The 20,780-nt window shown below is 46.1% G+C and overlaps 1 protein-coding gene across 1 annotated transcript in view; it reads right to left on the reverse strand.

The window, feature by feature from the left end:
* Positions 1-1,666: 1,666 nt before the first annotated feature.
* Positions 1,667-20,780, reverse strand: part of PRKG2 (protein kinase cGMP-dependent 2) — an 88,009-nt gene continuing 68,895 nt past the window's right edge. Inside the window, exons 16-19 of the mRNA XM_066574918.1 lie at positions 14,899-15,021; positions 10,343-10,405; positions 2,578-2,644; positions 1,667-1,860 (exon numbers count right to left, since the gene is read on the reverse strand). Of these exons, the coding sequence (XP_066431015.1) occupies positions 1,765-1,860; positions 2,578-2,644; positions 10,343-10,405; positions 14,899-15,021 (349 nt within the window). The 3' untranslated portion in view covers positions 1,667-1,764. The remainder of the gene's footprint in view (positions 1,861-2,577; positions 2,645-10,342; positions 10,406-14,898; positions 15,022-20,780) is intronic.

Here is a 20,780-nt window from a genome sequence, read left to right on the forward strand (position 1 = left end):
AGATACATAAAGTTGCAAAGGTCTATAAAAGCACTGCTAAAGACCTGAGTGTACATCAGTCCATGGTTAGATAAGTTATCTATAGATGGAGAAAATGCAGAACTGTGGCTGCTCTCCCTAGGAGTGAGCACTTTGTTAAGATCACTCCAAGGGTACAATGGGCAGTCTTAAAAGAGTTAAGAAAGAACTGAAGGGTAGCAGCAAAAGGCCTATAGAAAACTCTATAAACTTCATAGCAATCTGTTCATGTGTCCACTTGTAAAAATACTGAGCCATAAAGGCGATCACCACAAAGGAAGCCACTGCTGTCTAAAACGTATCCCAGCACCGGAACGTTCCACGATGCTTCTTGGAAAATATCCTGTGGTCAGATGAACAGATAGAACAAAAGTGGAACTTTTTAGCACAAATGCACAATACTATGTTTGGAGGAAAAAGAACACTGCACACCACAACTTTATCCCAACTGTGAAGCATGGTGGAAGGAGCATCATGGGGTGGGGTTGGATGCCTTGTGAACATTAAGGAAACAATGAACTCTAGGGTGTATCAAAACACTTTATTGAAAAATTTAAGAGCAGGAGTCCATGACCGCAAGCTGAAGAAATATTGGGTGATGCAAAAAGACAATCATCCCCATCACACAAATAAATCAAGTATGGAATGGTTGAAAAAGAAGATTTGTGTTTTGGAATGGCCAACTCAGAGTCCTGATCTTAACCTATTGAGATGCTATGACATGCCCTTAAAGGGGTTGTCTCACGGCAGCAAGTGGGGTTATACACTTCTGTATGGCCATATTAATGCACTTTGTAATGTACATCGTGCATTAAATATGAGCCATACAGAAGTTATTCACTTACCTGCTCCGTTGCTAGCGTCCACGTCTCCATGGCTTCGTCTAATTCTGATGTCTTCTTGCTTTTTTAGACGCGCTTGCGCTGTGCGGTCTTCTCCCCTTCTGCTCGGTCCAGGCACGAGCGACGTTCTGGCTCCACCCCCTTCTACGCGTCATCGCGTAGCTCTGCCCCGTCACGTGTGCCGATTCCAGCCAATCAGGAGGCTGGAATCGGCAATGGAACGCACAGAGCCCATGGTACACCATGGGAGAAGACCTGCGGTGCACCATGGGAGAAAGCCGCAGTGCATCCCTGGGAAAGGACCGGCGGCCATCTTGGGAGAAGATTTTTTAAAGTCCTTATTTCGTCGGATCGGTAAGTAGCAAGCGGCTTAAAAACCGCTTTACTTTACTATTTTATGCCAGGGGGGTGACAGGGGAAATGGGGTAAGGTAGAATTTTGAGGTTTGCCACGAGACAACCCCTTTAAGAGGGCTACGCATGCAAGGCATCCCAGAAATATTCATGAACTGAAACATATTTGCACTGGAGGAGTTCAAAATTAATTGTCAACATTGCACAAATTTGCAATTACAGAAATCTATGTTTGGAGGAGGTGATTGCTGATAAAGGGGGTTCCACAGGTTATTAAATTCAAGAGTTCCATTTTACTCTTTCTCCGAGCATTGTGGATGTTTGCTGAATATACTCAATAAAAGACATGAACAGTACAATTGTATGCGTTTACTTATATTGTGTTTGTCTATAACCCTCAATTAGATAACAATCAGACTGCATTGTATTAGTAATTAATGCAGAAATCCAGGTCATTCCAAAAGGTCCATTTACATTTTCTCCAACTGGTTAACAACAATACTTCTGGGAAGTAAATGACGTTTGACAACAATTGCCCTTCAGAATATTCTTCAGAAATCTTGATCCCATCCGGACATCTCGTCGGGGGGTATGTCGTTATCTGGTGGATAGTTGTCAAAATAGCTGTGATCCGCGGGTCCGTCAAGCTAGATGTGTAAAATAAAACAGGAGAAAAGGATGTCAACTATAGATGATAAGGCCGGATGCACATCAGTGTTAGAACCTCCAGTTGGAGCGTCCGTCGAAAATCTGGCACAAAATCCCAGAAGAAAAAAACACTGCATGCAGCACTTTGTCTTCCGGCAAAATGCCGGACAGCTGAGCGGAAAGCGAATGGACCCCATTATAGCCAATGAGGTCTGTTTAGCGCTGTTCATTTCCATTCGGCCAGGGGATTCCCCTTTCCTGCTTCCCAAATGGAGCGGAAAAATGGAATCCCTGACACAGATGTAAAACCACCTTTATGGATTGTGATTCCTTGTTTATTGTGTAGCCAATATTAACCCTTTTCAATCCACTGTCTGACGTCTAAAGACATTTTAATTGAAGGCTGGACAGCTCCGATGTCGAAAGAGGTACGACAGGGTATTCTTACTGCTCTGTTGTCGGGAGCCTCTCCAGCATGTCATATACCGCAGTACTGGCTCTAGCCAGCAGATGGTGCCATTGTATAATGGCAGTAAGAGAAAACCCCCTAGGAAACCCTAAATTCAAAATTGGATTGCAAGGGGTTAAGGGTGAAATTATTCTAGTAAATCCCACACTGACGATTGTATTTAGTATAATAAGGTATGAATTATTTTTAACAATATATATCATTAATGTGTAACTGTTAACAAATGCAACATCATTGGATACTTTACCTCCGGTTTTAAGGGTGATGGTAGACTTCTCAAACTTAATCCTTCCCAGTTAAAACCATTAAACCACCTAAATTATAAAACAAGAATTGGTTAAATCATATATCCAGCCAAAAATGAAAACTTGACTGAATCCATATACAGAAAACTAAGTGAACTTTTTCTCCTATAAGGGGGTACTGTACCTGATAGCTGTAATTGCCAAACATACTTGTTCTCATGGGACTACTGTTTCTGTCACCTGGCCATGCAGATCTCATGGTTATTCCAACAGTTGGGGATCCTAGAGGTGGATATTCCATAAACATGGAAAGTGGGAACACCTGCATAAGGACCCTTTTACATAGGACTACTTGTCGGGCGCAGTTGCCCGATAGGTAGTCCCAGTGATAATCGTTATTATGGTCTTACACAGGAACGGTTATATCACTAGTGAATGGAGGTGAGTGGAACCGGGATCATTGCGGCTCACCCACCTCCATGCACAGTAAGCAGGCAGTCGTTCGTTCATAAGTGACCAACTGCCTGTTTACAGGTGCCGATCCGTCGCTCAATTTTATGCATGCAGAAACTGAATGACGAACGAGAAGCAAATGAATTCTTGTTCATCGTTCAGTCGGGGCGTGCCTTTACACTGAATGATAATCATGCAGATACTCACTGGATGCAGGACTCTGAATGATTTATTAGTCCATGTAAAAGGGCCCTAAGACATGCGATGATAACATCTCATTGTACATCCTAAAACATGTACCCCAGTTTTTGTTTAAATCTTTGTAAATACCAAATTCTGTCCTATGTCCACTTCCTTTTAATTTGCTTACTAATGACTTGGTTGAAGGCATCCAAAGCAGTGTCTGGAAATTTGCTGATGACACAATATTATGTAAGCTCATAGCAGGATGTTTTTGCAATATCGAGGGATAGGGAAACGCTGCCAAAGCCAACAAGACATTGTCATGTATGAAAAAGAGGAGCAGACTTATGGGAAGAAACACATTTCCTTTTCTGACTCTGAGGATAGGCCTTGTGGTAAATGTAGAATGCATTCATTCATTATCTCTTTTCTGGAAGCAGATCCAAGTTTTGGGGATTTACATGGACATTCTAATCCAAGAGACTAGAAGAATAGACAGCAGTGTAAAGATCATAGAACTATTAGCTATAACCCAAGACAACCAAGTAGCAGGGTGTACACATCATAGGGACCCATAGCCAAAACAGAATACTGTATGTACATGAGTGGGCTGGAAGTTCCTGTAAACTACCATACATATAGATTTAAGGGTGAAGGATTATGGGTCAAAATACAGTGGATGTAAAATAGCACCTGTTTCATTAAAGAGGTTGTACCAGAATTTCAAGTGATCCCTTATACGGATAGGGGATAACTTGCTGATTAGTGGGGTCCCACCTCTGAGACTCCTGCTGATCTGGAGAAAGGGGCTCCCATGTTCCACTCTCCTGTCACTGTGAGGGTTGCTTCCATTTCAATGGCGCTTTCGGCACTCCCATTGCAAGTGAATGGAACACTGTTGCGTTGGCCGGACCAGCCCCCTTTTCATTCTCTTCCTCACTTCGGAAGGGAATAGGATGTCAAGTAATCCTGTAGTGACGAGGAGCACGGGACCCCTGTTCTTGAGCTAGTGAGACTGTAGTGGCCCAGAACACCATCCTGGTCCCCTCCATAAATGTCATACTTGTTTGTCTTATGTAGATGCACTGTGCAAAGCTTGTCCTGTCATATCCAGTGTGTGTGTTGCACAGCTGCAGCGCTTGAGAGGTTAACAGTAATAAAATCACTGCCTGCATGCAGATGTATCAGTTTGTCATGTCATGTGGTGTGTAAGAGGGGATAAATGTAAATGTTTGAGAGTGGGAAGAGATCTTCCATCTTGTCTGCTGAGACAGTACTAACACAGAGCCGCATGGAAGCACCTTCAGCTCCCATGTAGGTGAAGATGGAGGCAGAGGATAGATATCCCGTAGTGATTGGAGTCTGGATGTGAGTGGAGTTAGTTCCAAGATCCTAGAGAGAGAGAGCAATTCCCAATAGTTCTGTATAGAGAAACCCACTGTACAGGTGCCAATTCACACTACTACTTTTTCCTGTGTGGTTGTCCAGAGCCAGGATCACCGCACAGAGGTACGCTACTAAGACGCACTCATGCGCCTGCCGTGCAGGGTGTTATTGCTAAAGCTTTCAAGTAAATAATTGTCTGCCTGAGTGTCTGTGGAGTGACCCCTACCCCATTCCTGCTCTGGAGTGTTCCCAGTCCAGGAGCGGTGTTGTACAGATAACGTGGACTGTAGGACCGCAATCATCCTGTGTATCCTCCCTGATTTCTGTGCTCTAGTCTAATTGTACCTGCCTTACTGTGAATTGTACCTGCCTTACTGTGAATTGTACCTGCCTTACTGTGAATGTTTCTTTGACAAAGTTGTTTCTTCCAGTAAAGTTATACTGGGCCCTAACCGTTCCTGGGGACCCAAGGCAATATACACAAGTCTCTGTTATTTCCCTCGCTATGTAGCACATACTAGTGTGTGGTAACAGTGGCGTCATGCGTGATATCTACTACTACTCCCCTCATCCCATTTATTGGCATTCCCTATTATAGGGGTGTCGAAGGTAGCCTGAAATCTTGCTCTGACCTTGGCTACATGTCATCCCTCAGGGACCAGAGCCTCGTAAATGCCGCCGTGACAAGCCAACAGTTAACCCTCCCAGCTCTTCATGTTAGTCAAGTGTCCCGGGTAAACCCCTCTGAGATGTTGCAAGACTTCCACGATCAGCAAGTTTTCCCTATCTTATGGATAGGAATTAAGTTGAAATTCTAGTACAGCCCCTTTGAATTAAATGTTAACCTTTTAACAATTCTAAAGTTCAAGTCCAACAAGTCAAAATTCTGACTTCTATCTTGTCTGGGTCTTCTCTGCACTGGGTCTATTTCTGACCTTCTGTTCTGTATGAGACTTCCTGCAAATCTGCATCTGTTCTTGCGTTTACTTTCTGTCCTGCATCTGTCTGTGTGCTGGCCCCGTCTGGTTCTGTCTTGTGTCTGTCTGCGTGCCAGCCCTGTCTGGTTCTGTCTTGCGTCTGTCTGCGTGCTGGCCCCGTCCGGTTCTGTCTTGCGTCTGACTGCGTGCCAGCCCCGTCCGGTTCTGTCTTGCGTCTGTCTGTGTGCAGGCCCCGTCCGGTTCTGTCTTGCGTCTGACTGTGTGCCGGCCCCGTCTGGTTCTGTCTTGTGTCTGTCTGTGTGCCGGCCCCGTCTGGTTCTGTCTTGTGTCTGTCTGTGTGCCGGCCCCGTCTGGTTCTGTCTTGTGTCTATCTGTGTGCCGGCCCCGTCTGGTTCTGTCTTGTGTCTGTCTGTGATGGCCCCGTCTGGTTCTGTCTTGTGTCTGTCTGTGTGCCGGCCCCGTCTGGTTCTGTCTTGTGTCTGTCTGTGTGCCGGCCCCGTCTGGTTCTGTCTTGTGTCTGTCTGTGTGCCGGCCCCGCCTGGTTCTGTCTTGTGTCTGTCTGTGTGCCGGCCCCGCCTGGTTCTGTCTTGTGTCTGTCTGTGTGCCGGCCCCGCCTGGTTCTGTCTTGTGTCTGTCTGTGTGCCGGCCCCGCCTGGTTCTGTCTTGTGTCTGTCTGTGTGCCGACCCCGCCTAGTTCTGTCTTGCGTCTGTCTGTGTGCCGGCCCCGCCTAGTTCTGTCTTGCGCCTGTCTGTGTGCCGGCCCCGTCCGGTTCTGTCTTGCGTCTGTCTGTGTGCCGGCCCAGTCCGATTCTGTCTTGCGTCTGACTGTGTGGCGGCCCCGTCTGGTTCTGTCTTACATCTGTCTGTGTGCTGGCCCCGTCTGGTTCTGTCTTGCGTCTGTCTGTGTGCCGGCCCCATCCGGTTTTGTCTTGCGTCTGTCTGTGTGCTGGCCCCGTCTGGCTCTGTCTTGTGTCTGTCTGCGTGCCAGCCCTGTCTGGTTCTGTCTTGCGTCTGTCTGCGTGCTGGCCCCGTCCGGTTCTGTCTTGCGTCTGACTGTGTGCCGGCCCCGTCTGGTTCTGTCTTGTGTCTGTCTGTGTGCCGGCCCCGTCTGGTTCTGTCTTGTGTCTGTCTGTGTGCCGGCCCCGTCTGGTTCTGTCTTGTGTCTATCTGTGTGCCGGCCCCGTCTGGTTCTGTCTTGTGTCTGTCTGTGACGGCCCCGTCTGGTTCTGTCTTGTGTCTGTCTGTGTGCCGGCCCCGTCTGGTTCTGTCTTGTGTCTGTCTGTGTGCCGGCCCCGTCTGGTTCTGTCTTGTGTCTGTCTGTGTGCCGGCCCCGCCTGGTTCTGTCTTGTGTCTGTCTGTGTGCCGGCCCCGCCTGGTTCTGTCTTGTGTCTGTCTGTGTGCCGGCCCCGCCTGGTTCTGTCTTGTGTCTGTCTGTGTGCCGGCCCCGCCTGGTTCTGTCTTGTGTCTGTCTGTGTGCCGACCCCGCCTAGTTCTGTCTTGCGTCTGTCTGTGTGCCGGCCCCGCCTAGTTCTGTCTTGCGCCTGTCTGTGTGCCGGCCCCGTCCGGTTCTGTCTTGCGTCTGTCTGTGTGCCGGCCCCGTCCGATTCTGTCTTGCGTCTGACTGTGTGGCGGCCCCGTCTGGTTCTGTCTTACATCTGTCTGTGTGCTGGCCCCGTCTGGTTCTGTCTTGCGTCTGTCTGTGTGCCGGCCCCGCTTGGTTCTGTCTAGTGTCTGTCTGTCTGCCGACCCCGCCTGGTTCTGTCTTGCGTCTGTCTGTGTGCCGGCCCCATCCGGTTCTGTCTTGCGTCTGTCTGTACCCGGCCCCATCCGGTTCTGTCTTGTGTCTGTCTGTGTGCCGACCCCGCCTGGTTCTGTCTTGTGTCTGTCTGTGTGCCGACCCCGCCTGGTTCTGTCTTGTGTCTGTCTGTGTGCTGGCCACGACCGGTTCTGTCTTGCGTCTGTCTGTGTGCCGGCCACGACCGGTTCTGTCTTGTGTCTGTCTGTGTGCCAGCCCCACCTGGTTCTGTCTTGCGTCTGTCTGTGTGCCGGCCCCGCCTAGTTCTGTCTTGAGCCTGCCTGTGTGCCGTCCCCGCCTGGCTTTGTGTATTACTTCTTCAGGAATAGTCAGGCCTGAGGTTCCAGGTAGGGTCCAGCCATTCTTCCTGCAAACAGAGGTTAGTTGTCTCGTTGGTGTAGGGACCGCGAAACAACGAGGACCCATGGAGTGGGCCCCTGGATTAAGTGACTTGGCCAATTCATGAACTAATTCCTCATACTTTTATAGCTATTCTATCTGGTTAATCGTGCGGGAATGCTGGTGAGTGTTTTGCTTGTCTGGCGTCTATCATGCCTCTGTCTGTCCGCGAGTATGTGGTCCCTTTCTGTGTTCTGAGTTCTGTCTATGCCTTCCCAGTTCTGTCTGTATTCCTGTGTCTGGGTTGGTTCTGTATTCCTATCTATAGTCTGCCTATCTGAGGAGTCAGCTACCAACCACTGTCTTCAGCCATGGTGGGTTGGTCCAGTGGATCCACTAAATCCGTTAAATACTAAAAATATTCCCTAACACTGAGTTTGGAACTTTTTATTTTAGCCATCGTTGCAGCGCTGTCACCTGTATAAATTTTGTTTCTGGTTCTCAGGAAAATGAAAGCACACAATAGGCTATTCACATGGATGTAACACTCAGTGAAGGTTTAGGTTTCCACACGGTTTTTCATTGGCAAGATTTATAACAAGCAAAAAAAGTATGCCTATTAGAGATAAGCCCATCAACCGAGCACCATTCGCGGGGGTGGCGGGCGGAGCAGGGGGGAGAGTGAGAGAGATCTCTCTTTCTCTCAACCCAGCTCTGCCCGCTGCCCCTGCCCCCCCCCCCCCCCCGCATGGTGCTCAGTCTAGTAATCAGCCTTAAACGAGCGTGCTGCTCATCTCTAATGACTATAGTTTATCCACTTGAGAAAAAGTAATGTTGATCCCTATTGAATGACAGCAAGCAGAGATCTCAAAACTGTGAGGAACAGATACAAACATTATTGTATATTGATAAATTGTGCAATTGTGCAAATTTGTTTTCAAACAATGAGGCAAATTTACTAATCCTGTCTAATATTTAGAGTGTAACCTTAGGGCCCTTTTACACAGACATGTCAGTTTCCCCACACATTGGCACATGTGAAGGCGCCGCTGATCAATTGTTCATCAACTGTTTGGATCTTTTGTGCTGTAGAAAAAAGTAATCCCTGTTGGCAGCACTTTTCCCGTGTCTAGAGAGCCTGTGCGGACGATCGTGGTGAAACTCTAAGGCCTCATGTCCACGGGGAAAATCAGGCCCGCTACGGATTCTACATGGAGAATCCGTAGCGGGCCCCTCATGCCCCGCGGACATGAACGCTGAAAATAACAATAAACTTACCTCTCGCACGCTCCGGATCTTCCCTTCGCCACGGCGTCATCTTCTCTGCGTCGCGGGTGGATCTTCTTTCTTCGGCCCGGCGGATGCGCAGGGCACGTCAGTGACGTGCCCCGCGCATGCGCCGTCCCGAAGAAAAAAGATCCGGCTGCGACGAAGAGAAGATGGAGCCGCGGCGAAGGGAAGAACCGGAGCGGGTGAGTAAATTCCTATTTTTGTCTCCCGCGGATCCGGACGGCTTCCATAGGCTTCAATAGAAGCCCGCGGGAGACCCGCACGAAAATGGAGCATGGTCCAGATTTTTTCATGCTCCATTTTTAAAAAAATCCCTTTTATTGACCATCCGCGGGTATTTATCTACCCGCGGGTGGTCAATGCATCCCTATGGGATGCGGATCCGCGGGCAGGAGAAGAGTTAAAATCTGCTGCGGATTTTAATTCTTCTTTTGCCCGTGGACATGAGGCCTCTATTGAAGCCTATGGAAGCTGTTCGGATCCGCGGGAGACAAAAACAGGAATTTACTCACCCGCTCCAGTTCTTCCCTTCGCCGCGGCTCCATCTTCCCTCCGTCGCGGCCGGATCTTTTTTCTTCGGGATGGCGCATGCGCGGGGCACATCACCGACGTGTCCTGCGCATCCACCGGGCCAAAGAAAGAAGATCCGGCCGCGACGCAGAGAAGATGACGCAGCGGTGAAGGGAAGATCCGGAGCGTGCGAGAGGTAAGTTTATTGTTATTTTAAGCGCTCATGTCCGCGGGGCAGGAGGGACCTGCTGCGGATTCTACATGTAGAATCCATAGCGGGCCTGATTTTCCCCGTGGACATGAGGCCTAAGGGAGATGAATGATCATTCATATCCCATGCTGTACATTCTAAATCAGGCTGTTTGAAGAATAGTTAAATATCGAGCCAGGTAAAACCATCCTCGGGCTTCTATCACACGGGCAAGCATTTTCACGCCAATGCAACGCATTTTTTGGCCAAAAAGGCTCCCATCACGTCTGTGAAGTAGTGATCTTCTGCGCGCATTAAAGGATTGTTACCAGTGGGAAACCTCACGTTGCACCCGTATAATGTGTTTTACTGTCCCATTGAAAACAATGGGCGAGGCATTCCGAGGGACGTGAAAACAAAGGACATGCAGCGATTTCTTTTCCCGCAGCGCATCGCTCATGTATAGGACTCCATTCAAAAGAATAGAGTTCATATTCATACAAGATTCATGCATCTCGCCACGCACAAATCTCATGCCCGTGAAACCAGCCTTAGACCAGGCAGTCTGAAGATGCGCCAAATTTATCACAGTGTTTAAATATGCACCAAATGTATTATTATTTATACATTTCATTTACATAAGTCACATGATTTTAGATTAAAAAGCAAAAAAAAGGTAAAACCTGTGTTTTTTAATGTCCGCTATTCCATTCTTCATGTTTCCAAGTCTTTCGGCAGGATTTTGTCTGCAAAAATATTATAAAAAATAAATCTAAATATTATTGAGAGAAATTGCACATAATTAACTGCACTTTTAAAATAAAGTAGGAAAGAACAGACTGCACCGGTCAACAGTAACTGCAATATAATCTAGCATTCATGACTACTATGAGTCACAGCTAGAGATGAGCGAACATACTCGTTTAGGGTGTTTTTGCACTCGAGCACCGCTTTTTCCGAGTAACCAACTACTTGGGCGCCGGGAGTGACCGGGAGGTTGCAGAGGGGAGTGGGGGGGGGGGGGGGGGGAGAGAGAGCTCCCCCATGTTCCCCACTGCTACCCCTTGCTCCACCACGCCGCCCCCGCCCCCTCCCCCCGAATCTTTTCGTCTGAGTAGTCAGTTACTCGGAAAATGCAGTGCTCGAGTGCAAAAACACCCGAACCGAGTAAGTTCGCTCATCTCTAGTCACAGCCTAATAATCTACTCAACCAATTGTGTATTAGGCCAAGTTCCTAAGACTTATTTGAAGAAGTTGTCTCCTCATCAAGGTAAAGGTGGTTTCACATCTACATTGGAACTTCCGGTTGGAGGTTCTGCCGCAGATCTGGCACAAAATACCGGGAGAAAGCCAGGCAGTTGAGTGGAAACCAAAGGACCCTATTATAGTCAATGGGGTCCATTCGGAGCTGTGCGGGTTCCATCCTGAGACGGAGGCATTTGGCCACACGGATTCCACTTGCCTGCTTGCCGAACAGTGTGAAGACTAACCCCTTCTTAAATGGAGGTAGGGTAAAAGAAGCTGGACCCATGGTCATCAGATACAGCTTCTCTCGTTTTTTTTTAAATTAAAAGGTTCTCTGCCATTACTTCTGTCTGAGCGAACATTACTAGAGTACGTAAGATGTAATATTAATTAAATATGTTCTCATCTACAGGCTTTGGCATCTGAAGGGGAAATTATCTACATAGAATTCTACAAATTGGTGTGCGCCACTCGATGACTTTCCATAGCATAGACACTGAAGTTCGCTTCAGTCTACGTAGACAACATACCAAATTTGTCCCTCCTTCCTATTTAATCAAGCAGCTGCAGGTTTTTATTAAATATTTGTGGTCGGCAACTATGTGGCTGCCAAACACGTCCACATTGTGTAGACTCTTGAGTTCACACATGGCAGCACGGCTCTTTTGTAAACCCCTCTGTAATATAGCTAACATAGTTTTCCTTTCATTCCGTTTCCAAATGTCACACTCCCTAACCTTCTGAGGTCATTATTTAAACTTGAAGCCTGTTTATAGTGATTTCCATGAACTATATTGTAAAGATGGGCCTGTGCCTGTCAAGGTCATTCAAGAGTCTCCATACATCGAAAACAATGGCTTTAAGGAAGGGGGACACCCACTTTTTGGTGTGAGGGCTGCATTACGCTGTTGAATTTTATGGTGGTCCCTTAAAATAAAACAAGTTGCTTAAATGCTACTAGTGCAGTCATATTATTCATGTAGTTATGTGTTTAGACAGACTTCACCTACTTTTAGCCCTATGAGCTAAGTTTATAGGCTGAAAAAAGGTGACCCACTGAGTCCGGGGATGTAAATGTTATACTTACCTTCCCCATTGTTTCCCCGGGGGAACAATGCGCGAGTTAAGCAAGTATAACACATCCCCGCACTAAGCGGGTCACCTACCTTCAGCCCATAAGCTTAACTCATAGGGCTAGAAGTAGGTGACAGATTTCCTTTAACTTTTCAAACATTTTTGGGAGGGAGTAATGCAAAAAATAATGTGAAGAGAGCCTTTCCCACACAGTAAGACACAAGCACAAATAATAGAAAGATGGAAACAACATTACCATGTGGAACACAAATATTAGAGAGCACGGAGGACAGAACATATGGGATGCAAATAGCAGAGCCTTATAGAGTACAGAGAATTATATACCTGCACAGCACAGACAGCAAATTCATACAGGGAACATTACATATTCATACAACGAGCAGGTAAAACAGCCAAACCAGGTGTGAAAAAAACAGACATATGAAGCCTAAAACAAAACCATAACACAAAAAATAATGTAAGATAAATGTAAAATCAATGGACTGGTCATAGAACGTAATCTCTCCATGCCATCTTTTGTGTTTCCGTCATCCACTAACCAACCTAAATTTGTTATCTCCATCTCAGTCTGTGGTACTGTAAAGGGGTTAGAGATGCCACCCCACCGGCTTTCTTACACTATCCAGTGGTTCAGCTGCTGTTAGAAGCAGTCCGGGGCTGCTGTGCTAAACCCCACCCTCTCCAAGCGGACTCGGCTAACAAGCGCTCTTGTGAGGAATATCGAAACGGCATATGTAATTCCCTCTGCTAGTCAGGGGCTACAGCCAAGAAGGAGAGAGAGAGGAAGCGCTCCAAGTGCTGGTAAAAGGCCCCTCTCCCCCGCCCATGGAGGAGCAGGGAAAGGAAGGGGTTAAGGATGCCCCTATGTAATGTTGTGGAGGCCATCTTGGCCTGAGAGAAGTGTGTGCAGAGGATCATGTTAGCGCAATTTTCGCTATTCGATATACTGTGGGTGCCATATTAGATAAGAATAATGTACAGGCCTGGAGAGCCTTTCAAAGACCACACGTCTACATCATGTGTCCCAAAAGAGTCCGTCTTTATTTAGGCAGGTAAAAGTTTAAATAAAGTTTCAACACAGGAAGTTAGGTAATTTAGGATACAGTGACATTATTTAATGTGCTGATTGGTCATTCTCAGAGGGAGGTATTTGTGAGATAGCTGTGAGATCATTCACTCGGGAGGAGCTTCCCTGGAGCATGCTCTGTTCATTCTTCACTGGTTGCCTAAAGGAGATACTTCCTGTTTCTCTCCAGCCATTTCCTGTCCCTCTACACAAAGACATTCCTAGATAGGTTTCTGCCAGTTAGAACCAGTTTGACCAGTTTATGGACACAAAGCACTGCTCCTTCAATTCTTGTGGAGGTGGGGGGGGGGGGGCAATGTTCTCTTCCCCCAGAGGATTAGATTATAGACACAATATAGTATCTTCACAGTTGACAACAGAAAATACAGACAAAATGGTGAACCTATCAGCCATCTCCCACAATTACTACAGCAGACACAGCTACTGATGCCAGCAGAGGGCCAGAGGACTGTATGAGGGGAGGCAAAAGCAAGCCTGCATGGGAAGTGGCATTGGCCATCACCTATCAGTCCTCATGCTGAGCCTGAATGGAAAGCACCTACCGGAGAGACTAAGTCTGTGACCTGGCGCTGTGAGAGAGAAAGGTGCTGGCCCTAGTAGAGGATGAGATACTTGTTCTACCTGATACCCAATGCCCTTCGAGGAGAGAATGGAGGGCACCATTGTCCGGCAGCAGGAGGATGGGTACTGATGTTATCTGGCCCCAGATTTGGAACCACAACCAGTTGGATCAAACACAGTGGAGATCTGCATTCCTGACTTAAAGTAGCCTGGAGGCAGTCGAGTTGACCCACCCACCGGTGAACTGTACGTGGGGCCCCACAACATACAAGTGTTCACACTGAAAATACACAATGGACGGAAACAGCAGGCTAATGTGATGCCGATGTCCTGATATGATGTTCATGTAGTCATGATGAAATCGAAATAGGGTACTAGGTGATAGGTAACTTGTGGATTCACATGACAGCAAAGCACTTGACTATGGTGATGTGATCATGGTGATGATTGTTGTTGATGTAATAATGCTCTGCATAATGTGCAGATGCTTGCACCTACGGTGTTGTTTGGCCGCGGTAATGATGCGCACCTGAGGAAAATGTTGTTGACGATTATTAGCGAAAGTTGAAGTGCCTTGCCATCCTGATAGTATGTAACAAGTGTCAATTTTCAAGTTAATGTAAAGTTTAAGTAAATGTTCCCTCCCATGGGGTGAACACAGCTGACTTCAAAAATGTAATAAAGTCCCTTTTCTTAAAATATGATGCCTCCACTTTCGTCTGTCACCACTGCGTCATAACCATACCAGTACCACCATAACTCCTTCGGAGAACACCAGCTGTCTTGGGGTTATATTCGATTCCGACCTTTCCTTCCTTCCCCATATTCAATCATTTGCTCACTCATGTCACCCACACCCCAAAAACATCTCCTGAATCCGCACTTTTGTCACTATGGAGACATCAAAAACTCTTACTGTCGCCGTTATTCACTCGTTTTCTTAAAATGTGATGCCTCCACCTCCATGTGCCACTGCCACCCTATATACCACTACCCACCTGCAGCACACCCCTGGCAGTGCTTGCACGAAGAGGTGCGCATAACTGATGGTACTTTGTGCAAATTCCTGTAGTCAGTTACTGCAGATATTGGGTTCCTATGGGAAGTAGATGACACATGGCCAGCGGTGCCAAGACATATGGTACAGACTACAGCTGGTAAGCTCCATGAAACAATATATGTGATATTTGTAAAATTATTATACCATTCTGTACGGTATACATTCAAAATAAGATAAAATCCACATGTTACCTGCACAGGCGTCGGATCAGATCTTCAGGCCGTCTGGCTATTTTTCTATGAAATTCGACTTTCTCAATACCTTGGAGAATTAAATGGTAGATCATCATCTGGTCTGGCCCAGTAAAAGGAGGGCTGGAGAGAAATATGCCAGATATGTTATGTTACACATATTACACATGAAAAATAATCCTCCCAAAGATATATATAATAACAAAAACAGAACTATGTTGTTAAGATCTCAACTCAGCTGCAGAAACATGTAAAGAAAACACTTTCCTTCAGTCACCATGGAAAATGGGACTAAACAAGGAAAACTTTCAGCTAATATAATGTTTATTGTTGGACATGTGCTCTCAGCTTCCCTTGAAAACTGTCATTACTATGTAGTGCAGAACTCTACAGCAAGCACGGCGTCCGACCCCGCTCAGCAAAGGAAGATGCCTTTGCAAGTTTGTAGATGGGGGAGGGGGGGGGGGAGATGTTACACTCCCCCTTAATGTTAAGTCTGTAGGGTACATTTACCTAAGTGCTTCATACACTGGTCTTGGTGTAGTTCCACTGAAGTAAGACACTGCTAATTTTTTTGTAGTCTCTTAATAAATTTGCTGAATATCTGTCTGTCTTTGGGCAAAAGAGTCAAATCTATGCCAGTTCTGAGCAGAGATTTACACTATCATTTATGCCAGTTCCTGCTCCACTGGGTTTGCAGAGTTGCATAGTGTGTTGAGTTGGCTGCTTCTGAAGCTGCAGTGTCTCCTCTGCTTGTTAAGGGCTTCTACCCACTAGTGTTTTTTTTTATGCTGCAATATCGAGTTTTTTTTTATTGGGACTTTGCAATTTTGTGTTTTTGCGGTTTTTGTGCAATGGGATTTTAACATTAGAAAGTCCCATTGAAAAAAATGCAGCGATATCGCAGTGTTAAAAAAAAAAAAATGCTAGTGGGTAGAAGTCCTAAAGGAGATGCTCAGTAAGTTGTTATGGACAGCGATTGTGGACCCACTGTGCAAACCAACCGGTTTGACTTTGGGCTAATACTGACGGTTCCCTGGTATTCACCCTTTAACCCCGTAAAAGGATCTGGACCTCTTGGAATAGTCCCAGTGTGGTTGGCAACTGACCTCTGAGACTCAGAAGCATCGGTTCAAGGCAACGTGAAACAGACTTGACTGCAAACAGGATAAAGAGCAGGCAGCAAAGTCAGAGATAGGAAAGTTATCCTGGGTGACAAACGCATAAACAGGAACTGATGCAAAGTCAGGAAGACAGCAAACAAACGTATACAAGTACAGGATAAAGCAGACAATAAAGTTAGAGACAGGCTACCTATGTATGCTGGGTGTCTGAGACAAACACACAACAACACTGGTGCAAAGAGGGAGGGATCCAAGCTCAGCTAAATAGGCAGGTAATTGCCATTTACCCTGCAGCTTGGCCTCAGAGCACTGAGGAGGGTTAACTCTGGTAGAAAGTAGAAGCAAAGAGTCCATTCATACAGAAGGAGAGGAGCGATACCCGCATATGTTTAGAATAGCAAGAGGGCGCAGACACAGGTAGCCGACCTAACAAAAGTGATGAGAAAGTAGGATGGATTATTACTTTGGTGCTTGCTCAAAATTTCTAATGACAAGCAGAGAAGATGTTGCAGTTTGAGAAGCAGCCAACTCAACCCACCGGGGATCTCTCCAAATACCCAGTGGAACAGACAGCGAAGCAAAACTGAGCATGTGTGACCACCTTGGAACATTTACTAAGATGAACAAGGAAAAGAAACAGCAGGTGGCGCTTTTATCACATAAATCCTGGAATATCTATGAATAGAACATTTTTTAATTAGTTAAAATACAGTAAAATGTTTATTTATAGGTTGAATTTAAAGGGATGTTTTGGGCAAGAACTATTAATGATCTATCCTTAGTATAAGTCATCAATAGTTAATCACTGGGAAGCGAACCCGCTGCTGTAGATTCCTGGTGATCGCCCGGCCTGGCTATCAGTGCAAACAAACTGTGCATGTGTCATAGGAAATGGGACTAGAAGTAACTTTTCTGGCTTCTCTCCGATTGAAATCAATGAGAGCTGAAGTGGCTATTACACTTTCGTGGCCATCCAATGTGTTGGAGGCGGAAGTGTTGGAAGTATAATAGCTGTTTCAGCTCTCATTGATTTCAATGAGAGTGAAGCCAGCTAGGCCATTTCTGGGCACGTCTCCTATGATGTACGTCTGGCCCACTGCACTGACAGCCGGACGATCAGGTCATCCCCCGTGGTAGGTCATCGACAATTAAAGAAGTTTTCTAGTTTTATACAATTGATGATCTAAGATAGGTCATCAATAGTTGATCGGCCGGGGTCTGTCGTTCGGGACCCCAACCGATCAGCTGTGTGGGTGCAAGCTGTCATCCCCACAATAACACAGAAGTTGGAGCGAAAGCCTCCACGCCGACCTCTATGTAGAAGCCGGTGCTTGTAACAGCAGGAACGGCTCCCATTGAAATCAAGTTGCAAATGCTGGTCACTACATGGGACATTGGTGCGGAGGATGGAAACACTGCTGACATCATCAGCAGGGGGAGTGGCTTAGACTACTGAAGCACACTGCATGGGGTAGAAGATATATAAAGACTTGGGAACAGGGTTTAATGTGAAATACTTCTACACTGCATGGAGTAGTCTGAAGAGCTTGAGGCTCTTAACTATATGAAGAGGGAAATGGGAAGAAACGCGGAAACGACACGGAAAAGGACGGCACTGGGTACGTTGACTACACAATCTACATGTGAAGGGGAATTTTACTGCGTACCGGAGAGTTTCATTAAAGAAAGAAACCAACCAGAGGGCGTCTACACTTTGCCAAACAACTGTTTTATTTTATACTGTTCGTGTACTGAATTCATTATGGTTTTATTACGTGTCATACTGTTAATTTATTTATTGCCATTTTCAATTATGTAATACCACAAACTATTTGTTAATTATAAAACATCTACATATATGATGAATCAGATAGATCTATTGTGAAACACAGAGCAAATGATACACCATTGTTGCCTATTGTTCCGGCATCGATTTTGGCAATTTTTTAATATTAGATTTGCTTCAAGTTCAGGATTACTGTCCCTCATCATGATTGGCCGGGCGATAAAATTGAGCCAATTTTTGCAAAATCAGAACGGGTCACCCCGTCCCAATTTTTAGCAAATGTCGACTGAAAATCATTTGACAAATAAACGTGTGTGCATGAGCCACATTCATAGAAGATGGAGACACACACAGAAACACCCCTGATTTTTGCAAAGACAGTTGGGTGTCATTCACATTACTATTTTTTTTTTGTTTTCACACTTTTCTACTCTAACTGGGGCATCAATAGGAGCCCCAGTTACAGGAAAAAAAAACTTCCTGTAGTGATATAGTCACTGGCAGAGCTGATCTGGGTCTGCTAAGATCCTGCAGCTCTGCTATGCCAGTAGGCACCCAGCAATCATGTGATCACCGCTCATATAATGATAGCGGCACTTCCACTTTCTCTATTCCCTACATTGTTATCACTGAGAGCTATGTAGCCTGCAAAAGAGCCAGAAGTGGTGAAAAACTGCTTCTGCCTTTTCCTCCAGGTCTGTCACGGCATAGTTCAGGGTCGGAGTCCCTTCATCGTAACTGGTGTGGATTGTTAGCGTGGTCAGTGGAAGACAGAGATCGTGCATGAGTAGTATCGGTTCGCAATACAAGAGGAGCAGGCAGGTAGCTTAGTCAGTGGAAGCCAGATGTCGGTGCGCGAGTAGTATCAGTTTGCAGTACAAGGGGAGCAGGCAAATAGCATAGTCAGTGGAAGCCAGAGGTCGTGCGCGAGTAGTTATTTGTAGATGGAGGAGCAGGACAAAGAGGAGCTTGATTACAGGCTGGGAGTTCAATAATCACGCAGGCAGGAAATGGGAGGTCAAGTTTATATATGGTGTCCAAACAAGGGAACAGGGTAGAGCCAAAGCAGGAACTGGATCAGGAAGGCAGGAGCAGGATTCACAAGAGCAAGGACTAGGCTAAGGTTCAGCAGGGGAGCTGTTCAACAGGCTTAAGGTTCACTGGGAAGGGCTGTCGCCTGGAGCGCAGGAGGTCCCAGTTTCGAGTTCCAACATGGTCCTCAGATGAGGCTAACTGTCAAGGAACCAACCTGCTCCCACTACATTGCTGGAGCAGGAACTTTAATCCCTTGCCATATTTTTACTTTCAACAAAGATTAAAGCCCAGAACAAAACGCCGTAAATTGAAGGCTCTTGGTCCTTATCAGGTTACCTAAAAACAATATTTCTCTTGGAACAATCCCTTTACATATTGCGCTGCTTATACAGCCAATTTAGGTGAAATTGGTAATATTCTAATACCTACAATGAGCCCAATGACACAACTTTGCAAATGGACTGGACGTAAAATAGAAATACTTTAAAGAAAACCTGTCATGCCCTCATTTCAATGGGACTGTCTGTAGAGTTTTGCAGCTGACTCCTATACAGCTACGACCCCGCTGACTCCTCTGCTGTCTTTCTTTTCCCTATACTCCCTCTTGTTCTGCGTATAGGCTCTTCTTAGTTTCAGTGTGAATGTGTCAGGTGGGTGGTCCCCACTTACAGTCAATCAAGTCTAGTATCAGCAATTGACAGCTAGCAGGGGGACCACTAACTTCACACATTCACAGCTTTAGGATCTAAATCTAAGAAGAGCATTTATAGTGAAAACAGTGTGCAGCAGTGAAAGTCATTGTCTCTGGTGAAACAACCATTTTAATTCTGCTATATTTGTGTATGATGTGTGAGGGATTAGCGTTTAGGATCAGTAGCAACCTAGGCATAAGCAGTCAGAGACAGTGACACATGGGATAAAGTCTTTAGTCCAGGCTTTGCCTGGGTTTATTTCCAAGCAAACAAAGCAAAATACAGGCCTTTACTTCAGGCCAACAGAAAGTAAATCCTGCTCGTCTGAGCACTTACTATGCATGGAGCGTCCCTGTCTACACACTGGTAACCAAATGGCTCCTGCACACAGCCAGCCAGGACTCTCAAACCTGCAAAGGTCTCAGCTCTCCTCTCAGGCCCTGTAGGCCCAGGCTTTATAAGGCCTGGTACCAGCCCCACCTGGTACGTGGGAGTGACCATCCCACCCTTCACTTTGGTCACTCCAGGAAAAGCCGGCCCGGATTATGCGGCTTGGAGCCACTTACTTGCTAGAACGTGTTAGTGGCTTAATGCTACTAACACTATACTGCCGGCTTCCTCCACCGAGCCCAGGCTGCTCGGTGGCACGTATCTGCCCAAGCGCTCCCCAAAGCAGCATAGGAGAGCATCCTAGGCGAAACATACCTGCCCTCCAGCACCTTGCCGGTCACCGTCTCACAGATGCTATAATTATACCGAGAAAAGCATGAATTTAGTTTCCTGTAGTTGGGCCACTGCACAATATTTTTTCTGTTTTATGATATACAGCTAAAGGAGAAGTTAGAAATCCATTATGGAGGATGGAAACACTGCTGACATCATCAGCAGGGGGAGGAGCTTAGACTACTGTGCTTAGGGTTGTCTGAGGGGGCTTAAACCTATATGAAGAGGAGAATGGGACAAACCACGAAAGCAACATGGAAAAGGAGGGCACTGGGTACGTTTACTATACATTCTGCATGTAAAGTGAAATCTTTACCGTGAACCGGAGAGTCTAAAGAAGGAAACAACAAGAGAGCGTCTACACATTGCCAAACAACTGGTTTATTTTAGATTGTTTGTGTACTGAAATCATTACGGCTTTATTAAGTGTCATCCTGTTAATTTATTTATGGCCAGTTTTCAATTATGTATGTTAATACTAATACCACAAACTATTTGTTAATTAGAAAACCTCTACAAATA

The sequence above is a fragment of the Eleutherodactylus coqui genome, chromosome 7 (genome assembly GCF_035609145.1).
Source record: "Eleutherodactylus coqui strain aEleCoq1 chromosome 7, aEleCoq1.hap1, whole genome shotgun sequence".
Classification (NCBI taxonomy): domain Eukaryota; kingdom Metazoa; phylum Chordata; class Amphibia; order Anura; family Eleutherodactylidae; genus Eleutherodactylus; species Eleutherodactylus coqui.